The following is a 9,851-nucleotide window of genomic DNA, read 5'->3' as shown; positions in this document are numbered from 1 at the left end:
ACAAACCTTTGTTAAAGCTGTGTATGAAAATATGACTACAAATGCAAAGACCCCGTTATGTTCTGGTTCAACTAACTTCATACGATTATCAGTAGTGTTAAGGTTGATCAATTTGAAGGCATTAAATGGGTGGACTGATAAAATCTTCACATAATTGCTTCAATTGTTGAAGGAAATTCTTCCTCTAAGTAATACATTACATTATCAAATGTATGAGGCAAAAAAAATACTTTGTCCGATGGGTATGGAATATGAGAAGATTAATGCAGGTCCTAATGATTGTATTATATATAGAAAAGAGTTTGCAGCACTAGTGCAGGGAAGGGAAATGACAGCGGTTATTTTCAGCTTTTGGCTTCGAGTCCGCAACCGCTGCATATACGACCGAGGTAAAAAGCCAGTAGTTTATGCCTCGGTTACAACCCGAGGCATATAAAATATTTGCTGCCTCGGTTTCCGCCCAACCGAGGCCTAATGCGTACCAGAAATTAAAAAAATAAAAAAAATTTAATGTACTTTCTGCCTCGGGTCTGTTTTGACCGCGACAGAAAGTGCATTTTACTGCCTCGGTTCTGGTCTAACCGAGGCATATGGCCATTTAAAAAAAAAATTAAAAATTCGATGATCTTCTGCCTCGGTTTTGGTTACAACCGAGGCATAAAGCTATTTTTTTTTTTTTAAATTCTGGTCCTATTTCATTCAAATCTAGCACATTTAATCTGCAAATTTTGAACCAGAAATACAAACCCAGCCAGAAACAATATCATATTATAATTGATGGACTCATTACAATACTTAAATACTATTCATATTGTAGCACTCATTACAATATCATGTGCTTCCATAAACAAATATACTAAGTACTATTGTATATTTGAATAATATACTTTGCCAAAGCTATCCTTAAATATTTGATGGACTTGACGGGGATTGATGTACTGGTACCAAATCTCTGCACACAAGAGAATAATTTAAATTAGTATATAAACTAAGCCAAAATTGCATATAAGTATTTCATATAGTGAAACAATTACCGTTTCCCAACCACTTGTGATACGAGCACGTACAATGATTGATATCCATTGCATTACATAGTAACCGCACTCATATGAGCCGGTTTGTAAATTACACTACAATGAATGCACATATATAAGTAATTGATGAAGAAAAGAAATTGAATAATTATAATACTATAGACCAAAATAGCAAACCTTGAGGCTCAACCATGCTAGCCTTTTTGTCATAGCAGTTGATTTCCCTAACAACATGCTATGTCCAGCGATTGAACTATGAAAAAGGTAATGTGTTAAGATACAATTATATAAGAAAGAAAGTTCATAAAATTAAGGTTCTTACCAATCTATAACTTGTCTCAGATGGTTAGGAGGAGGCTTGTGCAAGGAACAAAGCCACACAGCAATGTTGTCCTTCATGGAAATTACAACTAGTTGCCAATGACGCCTGCAATAAAAAAAAATTCGTTGTTGTACCTTAAAATAATATATTATAATTAGAAGTCAACAAACTACACTTACCCAGAAATATAAGGGACAAAATATATTTGCTTCCCTTGTCCAAAGCATTCAGTGACGTATGCTTGAATGTCATCAAATTTATTGCCTACATGAGTGAGTTGGGGGTCTATGAACCCATATACATCACTCAACCCCATATTGTTACTGACACTAAAAATATACCTGGACAAAAACATTTATTTAATATAAGTTACTATATAAATTAATTAAACATAATGAATAGTTTAGATGCTTACATCATCCATAACTGAATAAGGGTAATATTCAGTTCTTCTGTACCCGACGCAAGCTCTAAGACATCTTGCTTATGCAGGTACATTGGGATGTCACTATCTCTCCCAAATACATCAGAATCCCATGGAACTACCATCGGCTTATCACTAATGATGTCAGCAAGCTGGTGTAGTGCACCAAGAGGATCGTCCAAAGATATTGGAATCTTCATAGGTTCAGGACTTTCCACTTCATGCGACTATTAGTACATGGAAAAAATAATCTGATTGTGAACATAAATAACATGTAAACTTAAAATGCAAAGTACTATAAGGTGAGTTTGGGGATCCATACCGAAGGGTCAGAAATAGAACCAACTAAATCTTTAGGCCAGGCGAGGAAAGATTGAAATGCCTGTGCCACAGTATATACCTCATCTGTTGGCACAGGAACTAAAGCATCTGGTATAATAACTTCCTCTACAGTGACCTTAACCTCATCATCCGCCAGCTCCATACCATGAAGAATAGTGGCTGCCTCAAATTTTGTTCCACAAGCAACTAGTGTCTTCCCTGTACCATGCAGAACATATAGTTCACATCGATGAGTGTTGTCTGCATCATCCCCTGGTACAGCTGGACCCGAGCAACTCCCCTTTTTGCTTCTACCTGTTGGGGGCACAAAAGGTTCTGCTTGGGGAATTAGTTGCGGAGGGTTGCCATGACCACCAAAATGTTGCTCGAATTGACGCATAACCCTTTCAGTGATTTGTTCTGTCAACCGTTGAGTCAGTTTTTCTTCATACTCAGCACTATGTGTCCATGAAGATTGACTAGAGGAGCCACCAAAAAATTGACGAATGCCGACTCCTGATCCAGCAGCACGCACACGTCCAGGGTGCTCAGGTTGTCCAATTACAGTAGCAAGAATATCATGACGACCTTCTGGAATGAAAGTACCTTGGGAGCTCTGCTCAACCAAGGAGTCCTACAATATAACACAAGAAAATTAAGAGAAACTCGGTATAAAATGATATTAATATTTTAGTAAAGTTAACTCTTACAATTTTTTCAGAGATTTCTCGTGCAGTTTCGGAAGTGTAGGTGCCCGATGATCGTAGGCGGGCTAACTTCCACTTTTGATGACGAGATGGTGGTGAAGGAGGCGCAAGACAATCATCTTCAGAAGGTGGGGGCCTAGATTTTTCTTTTTCCTTCAATATCTTTTCTTCAAGCTTTCTATACCCACCACGAGACAATATGTGTGGGTTTTTATTTTTTTTACTTATTGCTTGGGCTTTTGTCCTTATTTCCTGTAACATATAATTGATTTTATGAATTAGTTCAACTTGTAGACAATTTCAACAAATTTTTGAATTCAAGTAAACTAACCTTCCATCGCTCAGATGTACGAGACTCAACAAACTGACGCCAAGTGTCTTCATCAATTGAAGTGTATAGCTCACGTGGATCTTCATTCTTTTTAGATCCATAGACATACCTAGACGTTAGTTTTGTCTTAAAACCACGAAAATCTTCGGCGACTGCTGCCAGACATCTATGTTTAAGTGTCGGCACATTTGGAATATCAAATGTCGTCTGCAATAAAGAAAATGAACATCAATAAGTGTTTTACCAATATAATAAAAATATAAATTAAAAAAATTACGTGACATAATTTACCGTTAGATCCTGCCATATCATGTTCCGTTGAACTACAGACACATGATCGAAACTAGGAGTAAGGATGGATATTCTTTCACGTGCCAGTACTCCTAAATAGCTTTTAAAGAGGTCTCCATTACGACCTGAAGCTTGACCAGTGATGACGTCAATAATGACATGAGTCTTCTTACCTTTAGCTTTTCTCAACATGAGCTTCCTCAATCTAGTGGCTCCTCTAGTGGTTCTCTTTTTAGGCAATTCATCCTCCGATGATGATGATGAAGTCTGATGGTCAGCCATATATCTGTTGTTAAAACAAAAAAATACAAAAGATTAATAACAAATAATATATTATTTCACAAAACACGTAAATTTATATAAACAATTCAGATTCATACATAAAGTTATGGATTGGTCATATGTATATTCCCTCATCGTGATCTTCCCGAATTGCTTGTACATCGTCAAGTACTGGGGCCTCATCAAAATTTATCGCTGTTTTAAATGGATGAGTGTCAGCAATATGAAGGTTACTCAAATTCTCTTCATTAACATCAATTTGTTTCTTGCCATGAAGAGCAACAAACCAATGTTCAGTTGCAGGATCTTTTACATAAAAAACTTGAGATGGTTGATGTGCCATGATAAAAGGCTCGTCTCGATAACCCACCTTTCGAAAATCAACTAGAGTCATACCCGATTCATCAATTTTGACACCACTTTTATTATCAATCCACTTACATTTAAAGAGTGGAATAGTGAACACAGTATAGTCAACCTCCCATATCTCTTCTATTACACCATAGTACGTCATTGACCCAATTACCGGATTTTGATCTTTGGATGTGGAAAATTGCAGCGACTCAGCTTCAAGACTCACTCCACTATTTTGTACTGTGCTTTTATCATCCAAAGACTTTGTGTAGAATGTGCAATTATTAATTTCATAACCTGTAGAAGTTACGACATCAAATTTCAATCCATTTGCTAGCCACATCAAAGTCTCAGAAGATTGTGAATCTTTCAAAACCTCAGATTTAAACCAAGGCATGAACGTTTTGTTATGCTCCATCAACTGCCATTTCTCTGATTGTCTTGGATGTTGTTTCTTTACAATGGCTTTGTGTGCAGATAAGTAAGGGATCACCTCATCAGTGTTGTTCAATATGTATAGATGTGCTTGCAATAGTTCTGCGCGAGATTTGGTTACCACATTCACACCACGGATGCTGTTACTTATAGAACACCTGTTCAACCATGATCTAGGAGGAACTCCTATCGGATTTGCTTTTGTCATGTAATCTGAACAAAACTCAATACTTTCTTCTGCTATATACCTTTCAATCATTGAAGCTTCTGGACGATATTGATTTTTCACGTACCCTTTCAAAATCTTCATATAGCGTTCAATAGGATACATCCATCTTAAGTATACTGGCCCACAGAACTTGATTTCTCTTACCAAATGAACAAGCAAATGTACCATAACATCAAAAAAGGATGGAGGGAAAAACATCTCCAGCTGACACAAGATGATAACAATCTCACTTTGAAGGTCATCTAACTTTAAAGGATCGATGACTTTACAACAAATTGAAGAGAAAAATGAACACAAACGAGTTATAGCTTGTCGAACATTTTTTGGCAAAATTCCACGAATAGCCACCGGTAACAATTGTTACATTAAGACGTGACAATCATGAGACTTCAGGCCAACAAGCTTCAAATCCTGCATTGACACTAAACTCTTAATATTTGAAGAGTATCCTTGTGGTACCTTGACACTTTTAAGACAAAGGCAAAAACTTATCTTTTCTTGTCTAGACATGGTGTAACATGCGGGAGGCAAATAAGTACGCTTACCAGCCTCCCTTGGTGCCAAGTCTTTGCGAATATTCATTTCAAGCATATCCAACCGAGCATTTACTCCATCTTTTGTCTTTCCTTGAATGTTAAGTAGTGTACCAATCAAGCTATCACACACATTCTTCTCCACATGCATTACATCTATGCAGTGTCTAACCTCTAACTTCGACCAATATGGAAGATCAAAAAATATTAATTTTTTCTTCCAAGGGCTTGTTGTAGATGATTTCTTAGAGGTTTTCCCAAATACATGATGTATTTTATTAACTTTTTCATGAATTTGAAAGCCATTCAATGGAATTGGTGCATCATCATTCTCTTGATGTCCATTAAATGATTTTTTTAACCTTCGATAAGGATGATTCGATTGCAAAAATCTTCGATGGCGCATATATACTGTTTTCCTTCCGTATTTCAATTGATGAGCTGCAGTATTTTCTTCACATATAGGACATGCTTTATGACCCTTGACACTATATCCTGACAAATTACCGTAAGCTGGAAAATCATTAATTGTGCAAAATAACATTGCACGCATCATGAAAGTCTTAGAAGTAAAAGCATCAAATGTTTCAACCCCATCCTCCCACAACATCTTCAAGTCTTCAACTAGTGGACTGAGATAAACATCTATGTCATTTCCAGGCTGTCTTGGACTGGATATCATCATAGACAACATCATGTACTTTCTCTTCATGCAAAGTCCAGGAAACAAGTTGTAAATAAATAATATAACGGGCCAGCAGCTGTGGTTGGTACTTAAATTACCAAATGGATTCATTCCATCAGTAGCTAAACCAAAGCGAATATTTCTACATTCTTCACCGAATTGGGGGAACTCGTGATCAATATTTTTCCATTGCATTGAATCAGCTGGATGACGAAGCAGGCCGTCACATCTTCTCTCATCTGCATGCCATCGAAGGTTTTTAGCGTCTTTTGGATTCGCAAACAAACGCTTAAGTCTAGGTACGATTGGAAGGTACCAGACTACTTTCAAAGCGGGTCCATCCTTTTCTAACTCACCTTTATCTTCACTGTTGATTTTCTCCTTGTACCGTGATAAGCCACACTTCGGACACTTTTTCAATCCTTCAAATTCTTTCCTATAGAGTATGCAATCATTAGGACATGCATGTATCCGTTTATACTCCATACCCATCGGACAAAGAATTTTTTTGGCATCATAGTTGCGAGTGGGTAGTGTATTTCCATCTGGAAGCATTTCATTCAACAACACTAATAATTCTGTGAAACTCTTATCGGTCCACCCATTAGTCGCCTTCAAATTCATCAATCTTAACACCGCTGACAACCTTGTAAACTTAGTTGAACCAACATACAACGGAGTCTCTGAATCAGTAGAGATTGTCTCATACACGTGCGCTTGGGCAAAAGCTTCAGCGCCAACATCACGAATCATGTCCTCTAATTTGTCTTCTTCATGTTGATCTTCCACGATGGAATCCACAAAATTTTCAGTTCGGGAGACAGTTGGAAAGTCTATTAATTCGCCATGCCATGTCCATATTGTATAACTTGGAAGGAAACCATCGCAAATAAGATGTTCCCTAATTGCAGTTGCATTCAACTTTCTCGCATTCAAACAATTCACACAAGGACATCTAAACTTCACTTCATCATCACTTCTACCTTCATAACGTTGCGCAAATTGTATAAATTCTTCTACTCCTTTCTCATACTCAACACTGATGCGTGGCAAGTAAATCCAGTCTCGATCCATACGTTTATATACTGAAATTGTTCACAATTTCAGTAATCTTTAAAATTTCAGTACCCACAGTCGGACAACAGGGATACTACGTCAACACTGTCAAAAGTTTAAAATAAATTCTCATGAAATTGATACATACTAACTCCTAGGATCCAAATTATCTTCTAGTACAAACAATCCAAAATTTCTTCCATATTTTTAATAATCTCAAATTCAAGATTGAAAATATAAAAACATACAAGCAATCCAAAAAAATTAAATCCAGCGGATCCAAAAATAATCCAAATCGTAAAAATAAACATACCAAGGAGCGGTGGATTGAATGGAGGCAATGGCAACGGCACCGGAAGAACCTCCTCGAACAGAATTGCAGTAGCCGTTGGTGATGGTTGCTCAAAGAACAAACACGCTGCGGCTCCGGTGGCAGTGCACGACTCCTCAAAGGTGCAGCAACGGTGGTGGTTGGTCGAAGAAGAAGAAGAAGCCGCGGCGGTGCGGTGCTGCGACAAAACGATGCCCTGGAACGTCGGAGGTGTGCGGGACGGTGGCGCAGAGCTGCGCTGGTCGTCGGAGAAGGGCGGAGCAGTGCGGTGGTGGTTGGTCGAAGAAGAAGAAGCCGCGGCGCTGGAGCGTCGGGACGGTGGCGCAGAGCCGCGCTGGAGCGTCGGAGGTGCGCCGGATGATGGGACCTGTGCGTGAAGGTGGTGTTGCTCGTCGGAGAAATGAAGGTTGGCCGGAGAAGACGATTTCGCAGAAGAACGGAGAAGATGAAATCGCAGAACAACAAAGGAATTGGGGTTTTTTAACCCTACGAAGAGATACTGCCTCGGTTATTCGAAACCGAGGCATATATTAGACTTACTGCCTCGGGTAGGCGCTGAACCGAGGCATATATTACACTTACTGCCTCGGTTATTAAAGAACCGAGGCATATACCTTCAGTAAAAAAAAAATTTCAAATTGGGGGTCAACGCAGTGGTCAAAATAATTAATTGTCTCTACTGCCTCGGTTAAGAGAGAACCGAGGCATATTGTGTCAGTGAAAAAAATAAATAAATTAAATTAGTGGTCAACGCGCTGAGTCAAATTTTTTTAGCACTATATGCCTCGGTTATTATGACAACCGAGGCATAAAAGTTCAATTTAATTACAAAACTGCCACCGCGTGCTTTTATGCAGCGGGTCCGCATGAACCGAGGCATATACAGCGCTGTAAAAGCTCTAAAATACACTAGTGCAGAGTTAAGAAGTTATCCCAAGTGTGGGTTATCACGTTATAAGGTCAAATAGGTGATAAGGGGAATATTGATGAGGTCACAAAGCACAACCATCCTTCGAAGGTTGTTTGGTATCTACCAATAATTCCAAGGTTTAAATATATGTTTGCAAATCCAACTGATGTCAAAAACCTTAAATGGCATGCTGATCAACAAAGATGTGATGGACTAGTTCGTCATCCTACAAATTCTATGCAATTGAAAAACTTTGATAAAGAATTTCCTACATTTGGTAATGAATCAAGAAATTTGGGACTTGCACTAGCTTTAGATGGAATGAATGCTTATGGGAATTTAAGTACCAATCATAGTTCATGGCTCATTTTGTTAATGATTTATAACTTGCCTCCTAGTTTGTGTATGAAGAGAAAGTACATGATGTTATCTATGATGATTTCTGGTCCAAGACAACCAGGGAATGATATTGATGTTTATCTTAGTCCATTGATTGAGGACTTAAAGTTGTTATCGGATGATGGGGTTGAAGTCTTTGATGGGTTTGCCAATGAATCTTTCCAAATGCATGCCATGTTATTTTGTACTATCAATGACTTTCCTGTGTATGGAAATTTCTCAGGTTATAGTGTGAAAGGTCATAGAGCATGTCCGATATGTGAAGAAAACACATCACATGAACAGTTAAAGCATGGGAGGAAAACAATTTATCTTCGACATTGTAGATTTCTAAATCCATTTCATCTGTATCGTAGATTGAAAAAGTCCTTCAATGGACACCAAGAACATGACATTTCTCCAATTCCATTAACTGGTGCTCATGTTTATGACAAGGTGAGAGGTCTTCATGTAGATTTTGGAAAAAAAAAAGAAAGCCATTGTGACTAATATATGGAAGAAGAGGTCAATATTTTTTTATCTTCCATATTGGTCCAAGTTAGATGTGCGACACTGTATAGATGTGATGCATGTTGAAAAGATTGTGTGTGATAGTTTAATTGGAACACTTCTAAATATAAAAGGGAAGACGAAGGATGGCGTCAATGCTCGTTTGGATATGATTGAAATGAATATACAAAGGAATTAACACCAAAGGAAGTTGGTAAGCGAACTTATTTGCTAACAACATGTTATACTTTGTCGAAAAGGAGAAAACAAACCATCTGTCGATGTCTTTAAGTAAACTTGTATCCATGCAAGATCTGAAACTAATTGGCTAAAAAAGTCATGATTGTCATGTTTTAATGCAACAATTATTGCCTATGGCCATACATGGTATCTTACCAAAAAATGTGAGGTTTAGTATAACTCGATTGTGTTCATTTTTCAATTTCATATGCAAGAAATTTATTGACCCTCAAAATTTGGAGGAACTTCAACAAGAGATTGTTATTGTTTTATGTCAAGTAGAGATGTTTTTTCCTCCATCGTTTTTTGACATCATGGTGCATTTGATCGTTCATCTTGTAAGAGAAATCAGATTGTGTGAACTAGTTTATCTATGATGGATGTACCTAGTGAAGCGATATATGAAGATCTTGAAGGGATATGTGAAGAATCAATATCGTCCAGAACTTCAATCATTGAAAGATACATTGTAGAGGAA

At 37.7% G+C, this 9,851-nt stretch overlaps 1 protein-coding gene and 1 pseudogene across 1 annotated transcript; both read right to left on the bottom strand.

Moving 5' to 3' along the window:
• Positions 1-856: 856 nt before the first annotated feature.
• LOC114191299 (uncharacterized) lies at positions 857-3,712 on the bottom strand. Its single transcript, XM_085667608.1, has 10 exons — positions 3,431-3,712; positions 3,140-3,346; positions 2,812-3,060; positions 2,103-2,735; positions 1,772-2,007; positions 1,536-1,697; positions 1,357-1,461; positions 1,212-1,287; positions 1,035-1,130; positions 857-952 (listed from the first exon to the last, which is right to left on the bottom strand). The coding sequence occupies exons 1-10, from the start codon at positions 3,710-3,712 to the stop codon at positions 857-859; spliced, it is 2,142 nt and encodes a 713-aa protein (XP_085523734.1).
• Positions 3,713-3,827: 115 nt separating this feature from the next.
• LOC146882102 (uncharacterized) lies at positions 3,828-7,022 on the bottom strand (annotated as a pseudogene).
• Positions 7,023-9,851: the final 2,829 nt, after the last annotated feature.

The sequence above is a fragment of the Vigna unguiculata genome, chromosome 10 (assembly GCF_037176805.1).
Source record: "Vigna unguiculata cultivar grain cowpea cultivar isolate G323 ecotype 2 chromosome 10, ASM3717680v1, whole genome shotgun sequence".
In the NCBI taxonomy this organism is placed as follows: domain Eukaryota; kingdom Viridiplantae; phylum Streptophyta; class Magnoliopsida; order Fabales; family Fabaceae; genus Vigna; species Vigna unguiculata.
This window is presented reverse-complemented; position numbering and strand designations above follow the sequence as displayed.

Excerpts from the sequence above, each read along its gene's own strand:
- LOC114191299 (XM_085667608.1), bottom strand. The coding sequence starts at position 3,712 with ATGGCTGACCATCAGACTTCATCATCATCATCGGAGGATGAATTGCCT. Across the intron at positions 3,347-3,430 it reads TGATATGGCAGGATCTAACG|ACGACATTTGATATTCCAAA; the intron begins GTAAATTATGTC and ends TCTTTATTGCAG. Across the intron at positions 1,131-1,211 it reads TAGCATGGTTGAGCCTCAAG|TGTAATTTACAAACCGGCTC; the intron begins GTTTGCTATTTT and ends CATTCATTGTAG.